Genomic DNA, 25,334 nt, shown 5'->3' with positions numbered 1-25,334 from the left:
TTTGGGAACTGGAACTCACACCTCCACAAGGGAATCCCTTCTCAATGCCACTATATGTAGGGAGATAAAAATTAATATAAAGAAACAAACTGTAGGCATCAGCCAGACAGAGCACCAGATGGCTGATGCATGCTGGAAAATCAGAGCATACATCCATCATTAAAAATATTTTCAGTAAATAAATTCTCAGTGTTTTGCATAAATGCCACCCAGAAAAACAGAAAGAAATGAAATAAACCAGTCCACTTCACCCAAAATATCTCTTATTCAATGACATTCTTTAATAAATAACTATATAAATTAGAAAGAGAGACTGACAGAGATTCAGGCACGTGCATGGGAAAAAAATATTCTCTAGCAAACCTGGCTGGCTTTCTATTGTTAGCAGCCTGATGTGTAAGAGCAGCGCAGCCCAGGCAGTCTGACATTCTTGCTTCTCTGACTCAGTGTGCTGCTATTAATAGCAGCTCAGCCCCAGCCCCACCGACCCGGGGCGCAGCACGCTGTGTCACGCTTCTGACACCCTGGAGACGCTCAGGTTGTAACTCAGCCTGCCTGTGTTCTTTCCCAAGCCGTATTTTGTAAACAGTTCGGGGCCAGCAGCCTGCAAGGGGCACAGCTGACCTTCATTCATAACTGTTGGATCCGATGTGCGAGCAGCCCGTGCTCTGCACGCATGGGTACCGTTAACTCTTTCCTTCTGACACCCTCCAAAGGCGTGCGATGGTTATCATTCATCTGTTTTGTTCCAGCAGCTGCTGACACAGAAGCTGACTGCTGGTATCTGAACTTTCTGTTCTCTGAGTTCATTACCTCCGTTTTTCACATATGCTAGAGATTAGCACTGCCATATCTCATCTCGCCCGTGGCTGAATAGAAGCTTTTCCTCGCATCGCTCAGCCATCGAAAGCTGCAGGGTTAGACTGCAGCATGCACACAGAAATAAATTTGAAAATACAGACTGCAGTATATTAGGCTGGGGATTTTAGGAGTCAAATGTAATTTACTCCAGCATAAGAAGATATAGAGATCAGCTGTTGGTATTGTAAATAAAATCTTTTTAAACTGGGGTGATTTTTTGTTTTAATCTCATTGTTTCAAGCCTGAAGACAAAAAATTTACCTTGTTGTACAATTCAGAATCTACTCACATATGCTAAACTGGGAGAAAAGACAAATAGTTAGCAAGTCTAGAAACAAAACCTTGGTACATATTGCTATTTAGGGGGTGCATATTCTAAAAGAAAGAAAAAAAATCCTTTACATAACCTTTTGCACTGTACAACTTTAATAGAGAGTCACCCTTGAACACAGCCAGGATGTAAGATTCACAAAGAGCACACTATAACTACACAGTGTAATTATGTTACTGTTACTTCACGGTGAAAAATACCCTGTGCAGTCAGCAAAAGGCATGGGAGTCATACTGAGACCACTCCACGAAGGGAAAGGGTTAACCAGCTTGGTTTGCTTTTTCTTGTACGGCGATAATGTTGACAAATCCATGTTAAGATACTAAGCAGTTTAGCCATGGCTTAAGATTTGTTATTCTCATTTTAAAAGTTGGCTTTCAGATTTTTATCTTGCTCTCATTCTTCACAGATGAGACCACGGATTGTGAGTATCAGTGCATAGTTTATATAAAACTCCTTCAAGACTGACTGAAATCTCTTGTTCATCCAACAGTGATGGAAACTGCCTGCTAGAAAACACAAAGGGAAAGTGGAGAAGTTGTACTAATAAATAACATCCAGGAAAATATCCTCTACTTAATGTCCTTTTGCTTCCAGCAAAAAGCCTGGCACAAACAGTTTTGACAAGAAAGCCTGCCCCAAGCTTCCACAGCTTAACTGCTGCACAACCTCAGTCAATTTTAAGAGTCACCACTTCTGTAAAGTGTTGTTCAGGGAATTTTGCAAAACGCTCATTTCTCCGAGAAGGAAATCCCCCTCCCTCACGCTCTTAAGGAACAGGAGGCCTGCTCTAGTTGTTATCCTGACTTAACCATGCCTGTTCAAAAGAAAAACTAATGATGTCAACAAGGGATTTGTTGCAACTCTGCAGTGGTCCCAGTGCCCTGATGCTGAAGCACACGGTTTCCAGTTTCAGCGTTCTCCAGTCATACAGTTAAGTATTTTCCTGGCTTCTTTTCCTCTTCAACATACCCCAGTCCAGCAGTCTATTCCTCTGATGTGTTGTCCTCAGACACTTGGACAACTGACACATTTTCCATCCTTTGAAAACGGCACAAGCAGTGATGGTTATTAAGGACCAGAGCACAAAAGAAGGCAGACAACTGACTCATGCAAAGCTGATGATCTCAGTTTTTTCAGACGCCGCTGGGCAGAACTCAGCCTGTACCTGGAAAAGCTGTCCCCCACACATAGGTCTGAATAGCTGGGTGTTCGCTCCCAGGTGTTTGACTGCTCTTGCACGCCTTGCTCTTTTACCTCTCCAGGTTCTTACAGTACTCTCAGCCAACCAACCTATCTTCTGAAGCCGGCAGGTGAGTTGCAGAAGTCTCTTCATGGCAGTTATTCATTCTGTAGCCTTTCCATACCCCCCACACAGCTTTACCTCCACGAGTTCATACAGCAGCTTGTGCAACGGCCGTAGGCTGCCAGCCTCTCCTCACCCATCTCCTCAGCAGGACGCTGAAGAGCTCTGAAGGCCCCACAGACTGACCTCCCCCCGAGCCCCTCTGGGCTCCCTAACACAAGCTTTGCACAGTCAAGGGGAGCACCCACTAGAGAGGAATGTGCTTTCTAAGGACATATTGCAGTCCCACAACCCTACAACCTAGAATAATCACAGTAGCCTTACTCTTATCAGACTGATCCGCAGGCAGATAATGCCCGATGGCCTTGGGTCCTATTTGCAGCACCTATGTCGTGCTACTTTGAATACAAGCACCCTGTATTACTGCTCTTTACAATAACATGCAATCATTCTTTTGCAGAAAATGAAATTAAAATTTACCAAATGCATCATCTGATTCAGCAAAATACATAGAGTAGTTTATTCTGATCTGCTAGGATGTGAGGGCTTACTGCTTTTTAAATAGAAACATTTCATATTCTTAAAAGACAGATTCCTCAGGAATGAAACATTGACAGATTTTGATCTATTAAGTGGTCTGGATTTCTTAAAACAAAATTTGATTTTACGAGGTACTTCCAAGCTAGATTTTCTTAGCAGGTTGTTATTCTGCATAGTGGTAATAGCAGCCTACAAAAAATACAGATAAAACAGTAAAATGGTTATGCTTAATTCACTGCGAAACAAAACAAGGAAACGGGGATGCTCATCTTCGCTCTAAACATTCAGAAACCTCTAACGCGCAAGCTTATGTAAAAAGCACCTGAAACCTCCAGATCATCTTATCTTTAGAAACAGATAAGGAAAGACGGTTACATTATACTTCTTTGCAGTGGCTCCAAAAATATACAAAGCTCACTGTTGGGTAATCTTCTCACTGTAGGTATGTACAAACATTTACCTCTGAACAGCAATTACATTATTGATATAACAAGCAGCTTCCAAACTACTTATGTTACTGTTAATCCTTAGAAAGGAGATCATACTTTATGAACACCTGTGTGAACTTATCCTCTATGCACACATTTGACACTGAACTGAGATACAGTACGTAAAAATGCCTAGTGACAGCGGTTTACGCTCGGTATTTTAATTAGAAGCTTACCTTACAAAATCACTGCAATTCACCTGCTACAAACTGAATTAGCCCAGCCAATTCACAATCACAACCAGTAATGCTGCAGATAAAAATTAGCACATGCTGTCAGTAACCATCTGACGATTACTGGCGAACACTGCAAATAACTTGCACAAAGGCAGGAATCCCTGACAGGGAAGAGTATATGCAAGTGTCATGTTTTACTGTACATGCCTAAGGTTAAGGAGATTTGATATTGATAATCCACTTCAGAATTGGATTAACTTCGCAGAATAACCTCTACAGCTTGTCTTGGGAGTTTGGGGCTCAGTGAAATCAGCAGGAAGGCAGTAAAGACTCTCTAGTCCAAAGAATTTCTCCCCAAGAGGCCCGTGAAACAACAGATCGAAGCAGCTTCCCACCAATCAGTTAACTTGCAGAGCAAAGCAGCAAGTTCTTTGTTTTTCAGTCATGAGAGATGTGACAGAGCATCTCACTGAGCATTAACCTTTAGCGCATGCCTCAACAATACAACACACAGCAACGCAGACGGCAGTGCGAGTCCACAGTCCCTGAGGATGAGGCAACTCGTCATGGACACTGGATATACACCACCCTTACACTTCAACTGGACTAATTGTTTTTTACTGTGCCAGATGACAAATTTCTTCTGTTCTGATTTCACATAAACTATAAATAGGACTCTAAAAAAGGCATCTGATCTGTCCTGCAAATATACTTCACTCTCAACAGTTATTTCCCAGTCCTGAGTCCTTTCAAAAGAACCACAGAGGCCCTCAAAGAAAAGATAAAAATATGGTATCTGAATAGATGCAACTTGGCTACAAAGTGTAATATTAATATATTCAAACAAACTTTTTACAATGAACAGATCTTTCATCACCTCCCTCCAGCTTCTGGAACTTTTCCATTAGTGGATCTCCATTTTATCTCCTAGCAAGGGAAGTCACTTGCTTCAATATGTAGAAACTTACAGATTTGAAACTTGCCTTCAAATTATTTGTTGCCATTTCAACAGTATTTAGGAGACACAGATCAAACTGATATTCAAAATAGAGTAGGCAAAACTGATTCCAATACTTGCTCCGACTGGAATTTTTAAACAGAACTACAAAAGCTATTTTGCTGCTGTTGCTCTGTAAGGTTTGCTCACTGTTAGTTTACATCAAACTGGATGGCTCATTGCCTCCACTCCAAAGGAAAGTCACATATTGTCACAGCATCCTGGCCTGTATAAGAAGCAGTGTGGCCAGCAGGTCTAGGGAAGTGATTGTGCCCCTGTACTCGGCTCTGGTGAGGCCGCACCTCGAGTACTGTGTTCAGTTTTGGGCCCCTCGCTACAGGAAGGACATGGACGTGCTCGAGCGAGTCCAGAGAAGGGCGACCGAGCTGGTGAGGGGTCTGGAGAACAAGTCTTACGAGGAGCGGCTGAGGGAGCAGGGCTTGTTCAGCCTGGAGAAGAGGAGGCTCAGGGGCGACCTTATCGCTCTCTACAGTTACCTTAAAGGAGGCTGTAAAGAGGTGGGGGTTGGTCTGTTCTCCTACGTGCCTGGTGACAGGACGAGGGGGAATGGGCGAAAGTTGCGACAGGGGAGTTTTAGGTTGGATGTTAGGAAGTACTTCTTTACCGAAAGGGTTATTAAGCATTGGAACGGGCTGCCCAGGTGTCCTGGTTCCAGTTAGGACAGAGTTAAGTAGCTCATAGTAGCTGGTAGGGTGCTATGTTTTGGATTAGGATGAGAAGAGCGCTGATAACATGCTGATGTTTTAATTGTTGCAGAGCAGTGTTTACACCAGGCCAAGGACTTTTCGGCTTCTTGCTCTGTCCTGCCAGCGAGCAGGCTGGGGGTGCAGCAGGAGCTGGGAGGGGACAGACCCAGGACAGCTGACCCAAACTGGCCAAAGGGGTATTCCATACCATCTGACGTCATGCTAAACAATATATAGGGGTGGCTGGCCGGGGTGGGGGGCCGGCTGCTCGGGAATAGGCTGGGCATCGGTCAGCGGGTGGTGAGCAATTGCATTGTGCATCACTTGTTTTCTTACACATTATTATTGTTAATACTATTACCATTATCACTATTATTATTATTATTGTTATTATTATTTTCCTGTCTTAATAAACTGTCTTTATCTCAACTCACAGGCTTCACTTTCCCGTTTCTCTCCCCCATCCCAGAGAGGGAGGGGGGAGGGTGAGCGAACGGCTGTGTGGTGTTTAGCTGCCAGCCGGGTTAAACCACAACACCAGGGAGGTGGTGGAGTCACCATCCCTGGAGGTCTTTAAAAGACGTTTAGATGTAGAGCTTAGCGATATGGTTTAGGGGAGTACTTACTGTTAGGTCGGAGGTTGGACTCGATGATCTTGAGGTCTCTTCCAACCTAGAAATCTGTGATACTGTGATATTTTAAAGGAGAACTTGCCATCTTAAAAATATACAAACAGCATTTAATCTCTGAAGTACTGATGAATACTGATAAACTAATTGTTTTTTATATTTTGGCAATTTCTATGATTTACACTGAAAACTGCAAAGAGTTTCACCATCTAATTCACACGTGGTAGCAAGCCAGTGACAAACATGCCCTGGTATTGCAGCGCTTCTGTGGTACTCCACCATAAAGACTCGCTCCCTAGAGGAAAATAATTGAAAACAAAATTGAAAGCAGGATGATGCAAAACCTGTAATCACAAGCTCCCATTCTAACATTATCTTATTTCCCTCTCAGCTTCACCTTGTCTGCATCTAGGATTGTGAACACATTTGAGACTAACAACACCTTTACTACATATGAGCAACATGCCCAGTATGGCAGGGCCCTCATCCATGGAAAACCCTGGGGTGGAGAATGCTCCTGCTGTTCCCTTCCTGCCCTTCTTGTTCCATTACCTATCTCCCCTTTCACTGAAAAAAGCCCACAGAGGTCTATCAAACATTTGTCATTGTCCCAAACTAAAAGACACTTCCAAGGTCCTGGTGTACAACAGCCTGCTCAGTGATGCCCCCACCTCTGCGCGTAACGGAGGAGAAGGAGCCAACAGCAGGTGGCATTCATCCTCTCCTCAACCACGGACATACGGAGTGGACGAGGCCCCACACCAAGCTTCTCTCTCCTCTTCTACTCCCTCCGTGCCCCAATGTCAAAATCTGAGGGAGCGAAGGCAGCCATCTCTGATTCCCCTCTCTCTGCCCTTCAGCCCTTCCTTTTGGAAAAGGAGCTCAGACCCAAGGCATGCCTCTCAGAGGAGAAGAAAACAGCACTTCCTACACCTCTCTTCCCCATCCCAGTGCCACCAGCATTGCACCCACCGGCAGAGCCGGCCTGGGTCACCAGCAAGAGGCTGTGGCAGCCCCGAGCCCCTCGGAGCAGGGCAGCGGGCAGCTCGGCCACCTCAGGTAGGCCTCAGCAGCCATCCCGCTCCTGGCCTGCCCAGGAAGGGGACTGCACTTCTCTCTCAGCTGTTTGATTAAAATAACGAGATTACACAACTGCAAAGGACGGACATGGGAGAGGAAGTTTTGATCAGATACAGAACAAAAGCAGGGCTCCCTGTAAACAGTGGGGGATGTGTGGCCACAACATGCTCCTCCCTGCCACAGCTGCCTGCACCCATCAGCATAAAGAAGATCCTTGCTTAAATTCCTCTCAATAATCTTTATGCTAATAAATTTTTCATTATTTCTTTCTACTCAAAGCTGACTTAGCTGATTTTTCTTGCTAGTATCTAGTAACAGTAGGAACTACGATTTTGTTGTTATTTATCAGATAACAGATAATGAAGAATTTAGGCAGAGAGCAGCGAGCCCTACAGAGGTGAATGCAGTTGCTCTAAACCATGTTGCATTAATGCAGGTTAATGCTAAACCACCAATGTACCACTAAGCAAATTAGCTTGGATTGATCTTGAACACTTGCAGTGACTTGGCCCACAGCAAATGGAAAGCTGAAACTGGAAACCAAGGGTTAAGAAGACATTATATGTTCAAATACTTTAAATAAAAATGGCACAGCAATTAAATAGGAGTAGATACAGCATACAGGCAGAGGACAAAGAACTGGTTCTAATTAATTACCTTTTTCCTTTTTTTTTTCCTTCTTTTAATGAAGCTAACTGTGCACATTTACATAACCAAAGACTTCTAGGGCCTGTCACAGGGAGTTTCATCTATATTTCTTACTCCAACATGAAACCAGTACTCTGGTATTTTCACAAGCAAATTTATCCCTAGTAGGATAAATACTGAAACAACTGCATCAGGTAAACTTAGCCGGCTGCTGCCCCTCGCTGTGACTCTCGTAGTGCCACAGGTGAGAACATCTGCCTGTGTTTAGCAGGTGAGCAATGAAAAGCAACCCCATGCTGGTAAAGCTGATGAACTAACCAACCATATCTTCAACACCTGCAACCATTGCAGGATTAAAAGCCAATAACGCTGTCACTGTGGCAAAGGGCAGAGTAGCAAGCAGCGTCTGTAACAGGAGTGACCAAGACAGTACTTTCATCTGTGAGAGCTGTGCACAAGCCCTTGCTATTTAACATCAGGCACTGTGCAGCAAGCACAAAAGCAAGATTCTCACTCAGTGATGGCAATTGTTAGAATGACTCTGCAAGTGCAGGTGCCAAGGGGACAGCAGCTTAGCTGCGCTTGGCTGAGCTTCACCAGGCACACCTGATCCTTCATGCCTACCCCCAGCTGTGCACTGGTAGCACAAGGGGTTTACAACCAATTTCAAGAGGTGCTGAAAAACACCTGGAAGAGAGAGGGTGCTCCCAGGATGAGAGCCCGACCTTGATGACATGTTTGGTCCATGAAGCACACTGCAATATGCCTATGAATCTCTACCATAACACTGCAAAGCTAACCCCAGAAGAATAGGAATTCAAGGAGGAAGAAACGCAGCTTCCCACAAACCTGAATTGAATCAAGACACTAGGACCATATGGTTCTTAAAAACAAAGAGAAAAAAACAATATATCAGTGCACTCAGCCAGGTCCTTAACTGACAGTGATCTGTAATCACAGAAACAGAGACTCAGAAGAGACTCGAGAGATTACATAGCCACGTGCTAGGTAGGCTCAAGCACCTTGATCCTTTGTGACACTCATAAAAATCTGCAAAACGTTTGCACAACATGCTTTGGCAAATTGTTCCTCCACTTCTCTGCCCTTGCACCTAGAAAGTTAGTTATACAGTTATGCAAAGTAGGTCTTCTCTGCTGCAAATGCAGCTAATCTCATTCTGTGCTTCTCAGTACAATGCAGAACATCTCCATTTGACAACCCTTTCCATACATGAAGATTGACTAAATCCCTCACTTATCTCCACTCTTCTAGATTGAGCCAACCTAATTCTATTAATCTTTCCTCATAAGTCTTCTTACCTAAATTTATTATTCTCACTGCCTTCTACTAGTTTTCCTCCAGTTTATCAGTATCTTTCCCAAAATAAGATGTTCAAACAGAGGCAGTATCCAGCAGTGGCCTCTTCTGTAGCAGAACAGAGAGCAATTATCTCCCTTGCTGTACACATCTCCTGCTAACACATCCCAGAATAATAGATTTTTTTTTGCAGTAGTATCATTTAGTTGATTTATATTTATATTGTGATAAATATAGTTGTCCTCCATATGCTTTTCTGTAGTAGCGTTAGTTATTTTCCATATCTTACCTACACAAGTCCAACACCTTAGACTTGTATTCACTGAAGATCAACTGCACGACTTCAAACCACCTAGCTGACTTACGGGGACCATTCGGAATTCAGACATTCTGCAGGAGAATGACACAATGCTCATAAACTTAGATTACCACAGAAACTTTGAAGGCATGCTCTATATTCCATCATGTAAACCAGCTTTATAAACCAGGGAGCTTTTATAAACGGGGAGTGAGACCAGGAGAGATCGTTCACTTGAAGGAATCTATTTGAAAAGCTATCAAATAGCAGCACCACCTTATCTGAAGCACACAGCCAGTCTGTACAGCACGTCTCAGCATCTAAAGAAAGAGTACTGGCTACAATGCCAACAGAACCTGGATTCTTCTCTCTAATCACCGCTTGCCACTCTCAACATTGCTTAGCTTTGGACACTTTACAAACTCATCCAGCACCATTAAAACCCTATGGCCATAGGTCATATTAAGTACGCACACTGTGGGGAGCTCCTATGAGCACCATCAGCACATTACAAACAGACATTTTCCCCACACCCTCATTTTTCACAGGATCTCATGCTGTATAAATTTTCCTTCATCCATCCAACCAGCTCCCTGGCTCACCCCTGAGCTGTCTTCATGCGCTCTGGACTTCCCCCACGCCCTTTTCATCCTCTCAAATTCCTTCTGTCTTCCCTTCCATCTAACTGATCCAACACAAGCAGCCGTTCTCACAAGCACTGCTTTGAATTAAGACTGTTACATAAACAGGTACTGAACTCACGCAGGAGGTCGGTTAGATAACGTGGTATATATCTCCTTTCCCTCAGGTGTACGCCACCGCCGCATCAAACAGCACTCAGGTTGGAGGAAGAGAGGAGGGCTGCACAGGGAATCACATCCATGTGACAGATGACAGCATCTCAGGCAAGAAGGAACATCACACAGCTCCGAGCCAATTTTCTCTTTCAGATTCCTCTTCTCTTTTGCAATGAGCTTTCAACTTTTGCTAGTCCTTAATATCAGACATTTTTCCACAGCCTCCTTTGTATGGGAGTCTGGCCTCCAGAGACACCTAGCCATGTGCTTAAACAGGCTGGGCTAACACAGGTTTGGTGACAGCAAACCACCCGGCTGGCAATTCCTCCCGTGGGAAGCCGTCCCTTACCACCTTCCCTGGAATCGGGAGTGAAGGCTGCTCAGCAGGCTTTGCGAGCCAAATGAAGCCAAGAACCCCCATCCTGCAGTCACCTTGCAGTGATTCAAAATGTCTTTTGAAGTCTTTTTCTTTTTCTTCTAAAAAAAAATCTTCCATTTTTAGAATACAGTTAACTGTCTACATCACACCACTCTCTAACCTGAGATGAGATGCTCCAACCTTCCCCTTATGAAACCAATGGAGTTTCATGCTGAGCGCTAAGTAAAAGCATGGCACAGGTTAAATCCCTGAGACTCCAAAGACCCACTTCCTGGACACTAAATTGCTCTGCACTTGTTGAGAAGATTCCTGGCCCTCCAAAAACCTAAGAACAGGGCCTTTCCAGAAGGCTATAATTCCACTTAGGAGCAGCAAGCAAAACGTGAGATGAGTCTCCAAATGCCTTGGATGGGGTAATTTCTAATCTCTGTTTGTAAAGCCAAATACAGACAGCAACCTGTCTTTCAGGAGCGTACATAAGCTGATAAATCTTGTAGTACTTGAGGCACCGTAATCCCCAAGGAGGCACATGGCCTAAGGGATGGATGCATGCATTTTCTGTCTTAAAGTCACACACAGTTTTTACCACCAGGCCTTTTTCAGTAACCATTTCACTACTTTTCTTCTAAAGAGCTGGGTTTCTGGCTCCAGTTACAGTAGTGCAATTTAAGCAGAGCTGAGACACCAGGCACCTTGCAGCTTTTCAGCTAGCGTTATCCACCCAACTGGAAAGCAGGGCCATAACACCCATCCTATTGAATACCAGCACCCAAATTGTAGGATGATAAAATAATGCTAATCATTTGCTTAATAATTATTAAGGAACTGCTTATTATTAGTGCTTAATAATGCTTTGCGATTGCTGATAACTGAGTGAAGAACTGCATAAATGCAAATTTCTAGAGAGATTCAAGTCCCACGTGAATCAGAAGAAAATTGCAAAATGGTGGCTGCCAGTCTGCTACAAATGCAAAGCATTTCTTTGGAATCCCACATGGATTGATCATATAGCCAGTCATTGTTCATTCAGTTTTCTGCTTTAAATTGTGCTTTATACAAATGCAGAAAATATCCGTCAAAGCTCTCTCTAGAACACCAGAGGGAAATGTAGGGATGGCAAGGCAGAATGACACCTGCTTTTTCAGGGTCACAGCCATATTACATATTTACCTCATGTTCTAGCATTATCTTAATTAAAATTTTAGTTTTAACAGAATTGGTCGCTCAGAAGCAGTAACTACACAAAAGAACATACATTTTTTGCAGTGTTACTATTACACTGCGAAGTTCATTGAGTACAGAGCTAACTAGCTAAAAAACTACTTGCACAGAATAGAAAATTATCTGGCACTGATGAAATATCAAACCTGAAAGCAAATATTGGAAAAATACCCGCCTACCATATACAGTCACTCAATATTAATATTTTTAGGATCTAAGCAGAGTGACAAGTATGTAGTAGTTCTCTCGATCTGCTAAGGACAGGCAGAATTCAAGCATGTAAGAAGTTTGGGGTATCAAAACCAGGGTCCATAACGCAAGTCCTAGAAGAGAAATTTTGTATTTATCTGCAAGCTTCAGATTAACAATTTCATAGCCAGTTTCATAGATTGGCATTTACAGAAAATTTTTATTTTTTAATTCTTGATGGACTGGAACAAATGAGTTAAGCTCATGAATTCAAAACATAATGCCCCCTCACACTGCCCCACAACGAATAGCTCCATCAAGGAATAAACCAGTGTTCAATATCAATGCAAATAAATAAATAAATACATAAAAATTAAGGACTGCTGGGAGGAACAGACAGCATATTTATGACTCCGCACATACATCCACATTATGCTGCATCTTGAATACTGTGTGCAGTTCTATTCCCCATGTTTTCAAGGGTTATAGTAGAACTAGAAAAATAAAGGGGAAGAAGGATAATAAAATGCATGGATACGCTCCTGCACAAAGAGCATCTAAATAAACTATGACTGTTTATCCTGGAAAATAGGTACCTGGATAAGAGATACAACAGAGGTCTAAAATTCACAAGTGACAAGGTGAACAGGGAAAGACTTTTAATAATCTCTTCCAATTCAAAAATTAGGCAGCTCCAAATTAAACTACTTGGCAATAGGTTTTAAAACAAAAACAAATATAGTTCCATAAAACCCTTAGGAAAACAGTGGAACACACCACCACAGGATGCTGTGGTTTTGCAAGGTATTTTTATAGCTTGAGTACTTCTGCAGATTAAAGCTTTCTTTTTCTCAAAATGATCACAGAGAGAGATGCACCTATATTCATCTTTTGACTATTCAGATTCTAGGTTTGGGTTTTTTTTTTTTTTTTGTTTGTTTTTAATTCTTGTTCCCTCCTGTCAGTCACTAAAAATATTTCTGCACACCTGAGCACACCTGCTGTCATAAAGAATCTCGCTGTTACACAAAATGATAAGCTAGCTGTAAAGCAATTCAGTCTATAGGGTGAACAAAAAACCCATGATCTGATGCCAGCCCTCACTTACCCAGATCCTCAGGACCGTCAAACAACCGCTCACATAAGTAGTAGTCATCTGGATTCAAGTAGGGCAGTTGCTTCAGTATGCTCTGCTTCGGAATGAGATACAAGACCTCTGCAATATCCCCATCCTCAATAATGGACATCCTTTTGACTGAATTTCTGAATTTCACCTTTTCCAGCACCAATTCTTTACTGTTACTTGATCCACACAGCTTCCCAAAGCTGTTTAAGATGGGGAAAGACGGCATTTCTATGAGAATGGAGCTACGGAAAGCAACCTGTAGTGCTTGTACTCTGTCTACTACTGTCCTTACCGATCCTTCTCTTTTTCTCTTATCCAGCAAAGGAGATTAAGGAAGATATATTTTTAGTGATTATCGTCGAGAGATTATGACAGTATGCTTGGTCAGGTGACTGCCATCTAAAACTATTGCAATCAGTTGCAACTCATTCCAGGGAATGCAAAAAGCTGCAGCAAAACCATAAAGAGTATTTGAAAATCAGATTAATATTCAGGACAAGAGAAAGAATTTATCTGAGGTATGTAAGAGGATTAGTTTGAAAACAAAACAAAACAAAATTGCTCTGTTAGAAATCTTATTATGGAGGAATCATCATCGTAAGCTACAAATGCACATCTGTGCATTTAATCTACCAAGCCCCTGTTCCTTGCCAGGCCTGTATGTGTGCCATGGAGAAAAGGTTTGAGTAAAGCATGCTTGTCCTCCTCCTTGAGGAATACACAAAGGCTGGCTAACTTTACTGTGTAAGTAGATTTCCTTGGAGAAATCCTTTCTGCAGCTTTCACTGCCTATTACAAACAAAAGCACTTAAGCTTTCCCCTAACTACTGAAGACTGGTTCGCTGGGGCTCTCTTCCTCTCCACTTTCCTGTATGGCTGACAGGAGAAGCTTTGCAGACACGGTGCCAACTCCTCCTGCTTCGCTTACAAGAAGTATTTACATTAATCCAATTCCAGTGACTTGCTAATCTAATCATCTAATGAATATTTCTCCCTGGGTAAAGGCAGAGTTAATCATCAACTGGGCACTGGAAAGTCACAGGAAATCCCAAAGCGAAATAGAAAAAAAGAACTGAAACAGCATTCATAATCTGAAACAGGGAGTTACAGGTAGACCTTACCACTCAGAAGCTGTATATAGCTGCAAAATGGCCTGGTGCAATTAACACACTGCTTCTAGTATGGCTTTTGCTAAATTATAAGGTGAAATAAAAACATCAAAATAATAAGCTTATTGAGCACGGTGAGAAATTGTCATTTAACTCTTCCCTCAAAACCCAAACAGAGTTCGAGTACTATCTGATTGGGACAGGCTTGGAAGAGAAGACCGCTTTATTTACTGTTTTAAAGAGAACACGCCATCTCACAAACCCAGCCTTTGATCATCTATTATTACAGTTTTCCTTTCCTGTGAGGTCATTTGCTTTTCATTTTTACATAGCAGGACTTCTATGTTATCTTGAAAACAAGCCTGAAATCACGGCTCCCTTTAAGCAGCCATTCCCTGGGGTTTTATAACCAACCATGGACAGAGCCAGTACAAATCAACGCCGCCACACTCCTTTTTATGGGGTCATGCTAATGTGTCTTTGAGGAGGACGGGGCTCAATAAATACAGCAATTAGAGTTCTGTCTTACAGCATCTCCTATCAGATCAGAGATCGCAGCAAACTATTTTCAAGTATTACCCCCAGGAAACGAAGCTCGTCAGCTGTTTTTCTGTCTCTCCCAGATTTCACAATTGACTGGCCTGCACACCACGGCCAGCCAGGGGAAGAGGCAGATCTCCCGAAATAACAACAGCTTCCATCGCTCGAGCTGAAGGTGGATCGCCGCTCGGTGCTCACGCAGCGGGATGACTCAGAGGAGACGGCTGGGCGCTCTCTAACATGTGCATCTCTCAGCTCAGGTACCAGTTATTGCTGAATAATCTGAGAAAGATGTTGACAGGCCACAGAAACCTGACAACAGTGGTGACAATTATCCAACCTGACCAACACTTCCAGGTGGGCTCTGCCCTTCAGGTAGAGCACACAACACCCTGACATCAAATCAGCTGCCCAAGCCAATCCTCCGAAGGCAGAAAGGTGAGCTCTGCAGTGAGCTCCCCAGCTTCCCAGCTGTATGTCCCTACACAGGCGTTACACCTGCTAATGCACAACATACTGGTACAATCTGCTGTGTAGTGGTGATCAGAAGAAACTGCATCCTTTTCTCACATGACATAAAAGCTATACAAAGCCTCCTCTGACTCCTTTAACCACTTGAGATTGGTCCCTGCACATTTACCTCTTACATGACTACAGAAGAGCTGCAAGCAGGGGACACAGGGGCAGGGGCAGGACAAAGGCACAAGAGGCTGAACCCTCTGTTACCCACGCAGGGATCTGCTCCTGCACTTGGTAGCATGGCTTCTGTGGGCAGAGCAACTCCAGGGTCAGCTTGAGAGGCAGAGACCAGTGTCCTTTTTCTGCAGCATCTCCACCCCAGAAGCAGTCCGCCTGTGCCTGCTGTAGGAGGCTCCAGTGCTAGTTTGAAAGGGGAATCACAACCTGGGCTCCTTCTGACGCTGAGACTCACAGGATTAGCGGAAGGGCCATGAGTACAGTTCAGCAAGCATTTTGTGACCTTAGTGTGTCACCATAGAAACATTCAGCTTCTTAATTTTCGCAAATTGAGGTTACCTTTCTCCGAGGAGCTACTCTAACGATGCCCCTTTCCAGCCCTGGCTATTGGTGTCTGTGTCTGATGACTGCAAATCTCGAAGACCATACAGTAGCTGCTGCTGCTAATGCAAAGCAATATGATTTTTTGTCAGTGTTTTTTAAGCACAGGGTATACCTTTAAGAGCCTCCACCCTGTTAATACATAATATAAGGGGACAACAAGTAGAAATGAGCAAAACAAGCCTAAGAAGCATCAGAGTGGCTTTCTGAGAGCTGGCTCAGCGGGTCAGGTCCCCATGCCCCAGGTCTGAGAAAACCTCCTACACCACCCCGTAACCCAGCCTTATTGGTAACAGGCTTAGCTTCAGCCAGAATCAAAAAGACAGTGCCAATCTCCTACCACTGGAATGGTGGTTAAGCACTCGATTAGATGGAGGAGATTGATTTCTAATACCCTTGCTGAAGAGAAACAAAAGAGGCAGGAAGCACAAGGGCACAACCCCGTCCGTATGTTTCTTGAAGCCAGTTCTCAGGAACCCAACCCAGAAACAGCACTGAGGAAATTTCCTCAGCACCTGCCAAGTATCAAAATGTTTTTCAACCACTGCCAATCTGAAGCTGTGCCTCCTCTGAGCGTTCAGCACTGGGGGCTCGAGTCTTGGCGGGCTTTACAGAGCACAGCCGCAGGTGCAGTCGCTTTTCAGGCTGACGGATTTCACCAGGGACTGAATACGAGACAGAAGTTAGGCAAACTAGTTACTTTAAATGTCTGATCTCACTACTACATAAATATTTTAATTATAGCATTTCCATCCATCTCAAGGCCATTTCCTATTCAATCCGGTCTGAATTTCCCGAACAAGCAGTCCCAGATTATATAAATAAATAACTATGTATGTCTCATGTACAGCCAGGAATAGATTACTCTACTAACGCTACTCAAACAGAAGTAACAACAAAATTTGACTGCAATCAATAAATAAATCACAGAACAGAATAGCAGGCACCTGCTATGTTATTTTGCTGAATAATAGCAAAAAGTAGACAACTGCTTTAATTGCTTCTGTCAACAGACTTCAACTTCCTGCACACACATTTCAGTGTGATGTTATTCTCATTTTTGAAAAAAATAGTCAATCATCCTAAATTCAGCAAAACCTACCTCCAAAGGAAAAACAAAAAACAAACAACAAAAAACAACACAGAAAACAAAACCAAATTTTCCTTTTCCCTCCTCATGCCACTTTGGAGTGTAACACATTATCATATAGGTAGATAGCCCCAACTATTGTTTCATGCATCTGACCAAGACAACAGAATTATCTTCTCCGACATCAGAATTCTCATACAGACTGAGAAAAGAAAAAAAAAAAGAAAAAAAAAAAGAGAGAAAAAAAAAGAAAGAAAAAAGCCTTCACGTAGATGAAAAATGATCAAGGACTACATCCATTTATACCAAGAAATATAATTATCCAAGCAATTTAAAAACAAAACAAACAAACAAAAAAAAAAAAAACAAAACACTAAAACAGCAAGACAGAGCAAAAAAAAGTCATTCTAAAATTCAAGTTCCCACAAATAGGGAATCAAAAGCTTACTAATTACTGTACAATGACTCCACGCACGCAGCTTTTCACTTCTGACACACACCATTTACTTACTGAAGACCGCAGGGTGACGTACAAAACACTCAGCTATTTACTGCAAGCTTGATGAAAGAGTTCATCGATATAATGGAGAGCAAAAAATCCACATGCATATCTTTAGTTTCTTTACCTAAATGTCCAAAACAGGCAGTCATCTTCTGGGCATACTGACACAAGCCATTCTCGCTGTAGGACTCCTCACCGAGGACCTGTTCACTCATTGCTTCCGAAGGAGCTGCCTTTCTCGACAAAGTCAAACAACTACTGCTTGCTTGAGACTGATAAGACTACAGAGCTTCCTCTTCCAGTTTATCTCCATTAATAATTCAGGCCCTATATACAATTTGCTGAGCTCTAAAAACCAGCAGCGCAGAGCTACTTTGTGGCTTTTGAAGTAATCATGTCCTTAAAAAGTATCTCAGGTTATTATAGTCCAATAGTTTACAGCCATTATTTTAAATTGCAACAAAATCCATGCTCTTGCTGTACAATGGAAAATATCATTGGGATCGCGTTCTGGTCAGTAAGACACATAAAACATCCCCCCAGCTCAGACCCAGAAACAGAATTACCCCCAGTACTGACACACTCCAGCAAGCAGACATGAACACAGTTGTAAGGGCATTTCTCGAGTCACACATCCCCTCCTCAATGCTATATATTTTCTGGGGACTAAAAACAGTAAAAAGAGCCCAGGTACTAACACCACCTTATCTTCTGGCACTTCATAGCACCGTGTATTGCAAAAGAACTAAGGCACTGCAGCCAGGAGCAGCAGGGCACTTTGCCAGATCAGCCGCCAAAGCACGAAGCCAGTCTCACCTCACCGCTACCTTCGCTTACCTAACATGAGCAAGCAAATGAGAAACCAAAAAATTGTAAAGTACCACAGAACAAGCTCACCATCCTTGCTGTTTCCAACAGCAAGTATGAGGAAGCGGGTTCACCTCAACAATAAAGCAAATGGTCAAAATCCGGGAAGAAAATCAAACCGAACTGACTCAGCGGTCCTCCTCTGGGCCCACTGCAGTGGCAGGCCTCACATACCTGTCTCTGCTTTGCTCTTCAGAGACCACAGCACAGTGAAATCAGACTAACTAGAAGAGCATGAAAACATATACTACAGATCACCCAATTAATGACAGTGACTGAGCTAAATATTTGCAGAATGACTTTTGCTATCCCCTCTGGTCTCAGAGGATGATTACAAGTGAAGAACAGTTGGGCCTCCAACAACTCTGCTCCTTGCACCCCACACTTGTCTCCTCTCTGTTATAGCCTCCGCACTAAGATCACACCCACTCATGAAAACATATTTAGTAGAGATCTTATAATGACCGCTGATGTCCATATTAAGCACTGCTACTACTTTACTTAACAAGACACTTTAAAAAGAGATCTGTGCTAGCATATCTGGATGCAAATTCTAACAGATCTAAAAGCCTAGTTACTCAATATTACTTCACCAATTTCCTGTCTATAAAAGCATAAAGAACTGAGGAGCATTGCTATTTTTCATTGTGGTACAGGCTATGAAGAATCCGTATAGATACAACTTTTACAGTCCATAGGTCCCTACCAAGTTAATTCCTTGGTTTCAACTGAAAAGGTCAGATAAGCTACGCCACCATCTACAACAGAAGGAACATAAAGATCACAGAGACACAGGGCAGCTCCATACTGGCAAAAAGAGCAGAGTGGCTGACTGAAAAGAGCTCTCTCAGGTTAAAGTGACATCAAAGATAAAATTATTTGTATTACAACTCAACTGAGCAACCCAGTTAAGCCCTTACAGGCTTACTGAGCTGCTAAATCAGGATTTGATCTTCACCATTATTATAACTGACATTTAACAAAATAATTTGCCAAGTTTTATCCAAAACACCTGTTTTTGCAGCACACACACATGCAAAATACAGTACCAAAGAACTGTTATGAAGTCTATGAACGTCTACGTCAATGGATAGAAGCGAGTCTAAAGACTGAATAGGATGAAGCTGTGGTTGTACCATCTTCCACTGCACCAAACATGGACTTTCTGAAAGCCCATCTGAGGATTTATTTCCAAGGTGGCGCACTGCAAACTGGATCACAGGTCTATGTAGTAACAGCAAGACTTGCATGCACAAACTATTTTGTCTAACTCAGAAATAAGAAAGGAATTGAATTTACTGATTTTTTTTTTTTGGTGTTCATTGCAAAACATATATAAAATGTTGCTTTGCCCTGTATTTCTTCTGTACAATTTGCAAGCAAGAAAAAAATATAAAAGAAAACACTACTACAGTTCTGCCTCGGACTTAACTAAGACCACATGGTGACAATTTCCTTTCCCAACTGATGACATTTGCAAAATCTTTCAGCTGAATTAAAGCATTGTGCTCAGCTTCCTGTTATCAACTATGTATGATAACTTTCATGGCACATGAGCCTTAAATAACAAAAGACCAGCTTTGCAGTGCATTGTAAAGCTGGACAGGCAGCATAACAAGCTCTTGGGAAAGCTTTCCCCTTTGCTGTACATTCAGAAACTGAATCTGACTCACTTCCCTAAACTCCAGAGTCCACCAAGTTTATCCACCAGTGAAGCAATGCATGTTAAGATAACACACACAAAAATATCAAAACAATATGCTTGAGATTAAATCCAATCACTCTCTTTCTTGGACAACAAAGGAGAGCAACAACAGCCATTCTCTATCATGCAATTAGCTGGGCTGAAATAGTACACACACAAAAAATCAATCACCATATGAAATATTTACATGATGTTAGGGGCAAAAATAACATCAGTTAGCAAAGCACTGTCTACTACCTATGGCAGCTTTAAATCATCCCTTTCAAGCATCAGGTATCGGTCACTGTCAGGGACTGGATATACGTCCACTGGAAATGAAAGAATAGTTCAAATCAATTTCTTAACTACCTGATTTCTATATTGGATGATCCATTTTCATTAAGAATACTGCAAATAAATAAACATAATTTGTTCCTAAAAAGCATCTCTAAGCTTATCTAAAAGTAAGAAAGAAATCTCTTTGTAAAACTTCCTAATTCACTAATTTGAAACAAAATACGTAATCCTTCTACATTGCAGTTCTGGGTAAAACAAAACAAACCAAAACTTTCCTTGTAATTCACCAATTTACCACTTAAAACACTTTAAAAATCCACTAAAAGGTTTGTCAAATGATTTTTCCATCTTCTGCATAAAGCTAGTGCTTGTGGAGGTTACCATTTTCATTACAAAAATGGTATCTCCTCCTAGGTTCAAATCTAAAGCAGAAGCAGGCAACTAAATTTCCCAATCTGTGATACAAAATCACTGGCACTCTGCTTGCTAGAGGAGTGCACTGATAATAGGGTTAAGACAAAAAGCATTGTTCAACCAAAGGCTATTTACCTTACTTTATCAATTCAAATGTGCATTTCAGACTAGTCACGGGGAAAAAAAAAATAAAAAAATCTACACCCTTGACTATTTTCAGACATAAAATGTCAGTGTGTGCATTAATGGATCAGTCTATTGTATTATTTCGAGATGAGGTGGCTCAGCATTATATTTCCTGGCAGCACAATTAAAACTAATCTATTGATCTATAATGCCAAGAACAGTTCAACATATATTCTTATAGCAAAAGCTATCCTTTTTACTTAAAGGTGGAAGAAAACAACAGCTGTAACTGCTGACAACTGATGCCATTTTGTAGGCAGGATATGGTCAGAGCTATACGAAATACCAATATAAGAACTACTGCACCCTCAAGACTCTGTATAATTGAACGACTGACTCAGCAACACAATTCAAGTGCTTGCCTATCTGCAACCTTATAAATAATCCCTTGGCTTTCCTGGGGCCATGCAGTATGCTTTAAGTTAAAGAGACGCCTAAGCCACTCTAGGGAATAATTAGCAAAAAGGATCGTCCTGGCAGAAGCTGGCACACCTTCAGATATTTTATAGGAATTATTTTTTTCCTAGTCCTCAACAGTGTTAGGTATGTTTTATATAAACAGATACTACAGATGCAAATAAGCAGTGTGGAAAAAACATTAAAATTTTTTGATTTTCTTCTACTTACTTGTGGTCATTACTTTGTAACACTTCAGCCTGTAGCAGCCTGTAAAGAACCACTATCAAAAAAAAAAAAAAAAAAAGCTTTATTATATTAGCTAGAGGCCCCAAGAGCTAGAGATGGTTCATTAAAATAGCACCCCATTGTGTTTCATATTCATTTTGCTTTTTCAGACAACCACAAAGGTAGCATCAAATGAGCCAAGATATGCAAGAAAAATGGAATTCCGTTAATCAGACATTTTTTCTTCACTTTGCCTTTCTTGAACTTTGATAATTTCTTCCAGCTGAGAGGAGAAACTCTGTAACACTCTCTTCACAACGGAGACCTCATACTACCTGAGACAGAAATAAATTGGGAAGGGAAGAGATCAAAGTTGAAAGCTTGGTTTTCTTTCAGTCCTCGTATTTATTTCTTGTACCTTTTTAAAGTGTGATGTGCTATAAGCATGACATCAAAGAAAGCAGCACTCCTCTTGTTATGTACTAAAATAAACTGGATCTTATTGCACTGTCTCTTCTGACAAGTCACACGATTACAGGAATATACACAGCAACTTCACTCAAATGCTGAACAGAGAAATTATATTAGAAGAAAAAGTCCTCTAGGTCACTGTAGAACCTCCTGAATATCTTAGCTGAAAATTTCCCTTTCTCTCCCAATGGTGGATCTTCCATTGCAGATGCAGAACCAGCACACGTGATGGCACAAAGCATGAAGCATTTCTGTTGGTGCATCAAACCCTCGGGCTCCCCAGCACCACGGCTGTTCTCGGAGCCTAACTGCAGGGTAACTTGCAGTCCTCCTGCCCTCAGCTCCAGCGAAGCGCTAGAAGAGGCTCCATCTTCCTGCTAGAAGGCCTAATTTAGGTACCTAACAGAAGCTGGTAAAATTTTTGGTAACGTCTGTCAAAAACAAAACTAAGAATAGGAGGCTACCTTTCAATACAGTGGAAAGTATGGCACTGCTGGAGGATGCCAGAAATGACATCAGATCAGTTCATCCACTGCCAACATTCCTGCTAAAAGCAGCTTTAAATATGCTGTGTTGGCTAATCTTTGCTTTGTAATTAAATAAAACCCACAGCACCGCTGAACCCTTCCTCTCATGGTCAGCACTATCGTGTGGTTGACGAATCGGCTCTGCACACACGCACAAGTGATCAAGAGCCCCGTTAAAACCTGATACATGTCAGTTAAGCAAAACGATGCTCTGCCAGCCGCTTGCTTCTCGCAGGGACCGTGTTCTGCACCAGCACAGACAAAACACTGGTGGGGCCGACAAAAGACTTGGGATTTAGTTCAATTCATTCGTGACATGAAATGATGCGTAACATAAAATGTAACCACTCATATTTAGCAAACTGAGGTTTTGGTCCTCCTGGGTATCCCATGGCCTCAAATTGTCTTTTTTTTGTTTTGTTTTGTTTTTTGTTTTGTTTTTTTGTTTGTTTTGTTTTGTTTTCTTGATATTTAAGGGGAACCTTTACTTGAATAAGGTTTGTAACCTGGCACCAACAGAAAACGCAACAGCCACAGAAACATACTACACTTCCAAAGCCGACAGGACACGAAAATGGAGAAACACGTCCTTGACGTGAAGACAGATACAGCTTGTTTGTGCTTTACCAGTGCCACTCAGCACAGAACAGGCCTTATCTTGTTGTATTTCCCTGCCACGTACAATGTGGTGCAGCTCTGCCCATTAAACGCTACGACAGTTATTCAAAGATAGTACTGCATCAGGACTCTTGATCCTGCAGTGGAAGTGCAGGGCATTTGACATCTAGCCAGCCTAAAATTTTGGAATAGGAGATAGGAAAGAAGGTCTTACAATATCGGGAAAACCATACTAGTGGTAGTATAAACTACAGGAATTGTGAATGAGTCAACTGGAACAGCTACAAAGGATCTGAGATCACAATGTTGATAAATTGATTGATATTTACCGTACTATATTCACAACAATGATTTAGAGCAGTATTTCTTCAGCAGTAAGTTCTTGACTTATCCTGCCATTCCTTGACCATAAGCCATCTATTGAGGGTATTTGCTTTTGCCAGTCAAGGTCACGTATGTCTTGGGCTACTAGAAAAAAAGCTGCTGTTCCAGCAGGTGAAATTTAATCAAATGTTTGTGTTGTTTGTTTTTGTTTGTTTGTTTGTTTTTAAAATAAACTTTAACTAAAACACAATTTAAAGTCAAGATGGCCCTTCCCATCTTCGGGAACAACCTGTTGCTGCATTCTTAATCATCATCACAGTTTCTCTGTCCTTCCTGGTACGTACACTACGTTAAACGCTGCATCTAGACAGTTACTCCACGATGGGAGGTCCAATTCTTCAGTTCATGCAGAGTTCAACCAATTATTACAAGGGCATATTAGGGTTTTTCTGTTTGCTTTGGTGGGTGGTTTTTTTTTGTTTTAAGTGTAGACACTCCCTTAGTATATCACACAGATTAATTTATGTTGATATTATCACTCTGAAACTTGTTTAAGGCACAGACTTAACACTGACACAGATCTATGACAAAAAAATCCCTTTTCCACATACCAGCTCTTCAAGTTCAACTTCATCATTCCTTCTGGTATTTAAACTCTACGTATTCAATTATTTGGTAGGAGTTTTGCCCTGGTATCTTTTAGAAATAGTTCTGCAGCTGAGAATAACAAGAAAACAACAACAACAACTAAAGAAAGCAGGCATGCCAGCCAACCTGCCAGGCTGTGCTAATGAAAACTGATTGATGAAGTACTTCTAGCAGCACTGAGCAATATTTTCAGATGAATCAGTTAAAGCAGGTGCTGACCACCACAGGATTTAGCAGTACAGACCTTATGCTATAAACATATGTTTATAACATACGTTTTCTGACTGAAACTAGTTGGCAGCTTCCAGTTATTTCCTTTTTAACTATGAATGAATTACAAGATAAACCATTATTTTATAGTGGTTTTCTTTTATATTGTTCATGTGTTTTTTTTTTCCTCCACATTTATGTTTTCTTTGGAATCCAAACCTTCCCAGTACTTTTCCTAGATTCAATTAATTGATTATGAAGAAGTCAAAAATTTCAGTTCTCCAGCTGCTTGCTGGATTACCATCAGAATAAGGTCAGGCCTTGCAACTCAGAAGACATCTGACAAAGAATTGGTGGGTCAGTTTTCTAGAATGGGAAAGCTAGCACATGAAACTGATTAAAAACAGGGGTAAAACAAAACAGTGTCTTCATTACTCATTTTACTGAAATGACAAACACATATCTCAAAAACTGTCTCTCTGTGTATAAGATCTCAAAAGGGCTAGACTCCCAAATTCCTCCTAATGCTAGGGAAGAGAAAGTACAAATACCTCGAGTATAAAGGAGAAGCCATCAATTCTTCCCTCCTGCACTTTATCAGTGCGGCAGTCAGAAGTTTATCTACTAGGACCTCAACAGTGAGAACAGATTTCCAAATCCACACAAGAGATCGTCTGCACCAGCCAAAGCAGGCAGAGATATAAGCAAGACTTCCCCTACTCTCTGTACATCTGTTCAGGAAGTGCAGAAGCAGATATTCAGTCTAACCTCACTAGAATGAATCCCCACCAGATTTGGACAGATGCTCTTTTCATCAGCACGTTCATGTAATGATATGACAGTTTCCCACATCACAGCAACACAGAAATAGCTGATTTTAACCTTGCACTTCTGTGCAGATTAATTTATGTTCTTGCAATCAGCCAAAACAGAATTTAAAAATAAAATAGTAAAGAAATAAGGAGGGGAAAAAAGTAATTTTCCACACGTCATTCACCACACACTGAGAGATGCAACAGAAATAGAACTGTTCTATCTAGTTCCACATTAGGTGAA

At 41.7% G+C, this 25,334-nt stretch overlaps 1 protein-coding gene across 10 annotated transcripts in view; it reads right to left on the bottom strand.

Annotated features, from left to right (window-relative positions):
* The window catches only part of ABLIM1 (actin binding LIM protein 1), a 192,048-nt gene that overhangs the window by 119,836 nt on the left and 46,878 nt on the right, over positions 1 to 25,334 (bottom strand). For 7 of the 10 annotated variants that reach the window (XM_048060488.2, XM_067000410.1, XM_048060491.2 and 4 more), the window contains exon 1: positions 13,073 to 13,331. The exons of the other annotated variants lie outside the window; for them this stretch is intronic. In XM_048060488.2, the coding sequence (XP_047916445.2) occupies positions 13,073 to 13,316 (244 nt within the window). In that variant the 5' untranslated portion in view covers positions 13,317 to 13,331. Of the gene's footprint in view, positions 1 to 13,072; positions 13,332 to 25,334 lie in introns of those variants that run through there. 10 annotated transcript variants of the gene reach the window in all.

The sequence above is a fragment of the Anser cygnoides genome, chromosome 7, assembly GCF_040182565.1.
Source record: "Anser cygnoides isolate HZ-2024a breed goose chromosome 7, Taihu_goose_T2T_genome, whole genome shotgun sequence".
NCBI classification, from domain to species: domain Eukaryota; kingdom Metazoa; phylum Chordata; class Aves; order Anseriformes; family Anatidae; genus Anser; species Anser cygnoides.
The sequence above is the reverse complement of the archived record's forward strand: the minus strand, read 5'-3'. Positions and strand labels throughout refer to the sequence as shown.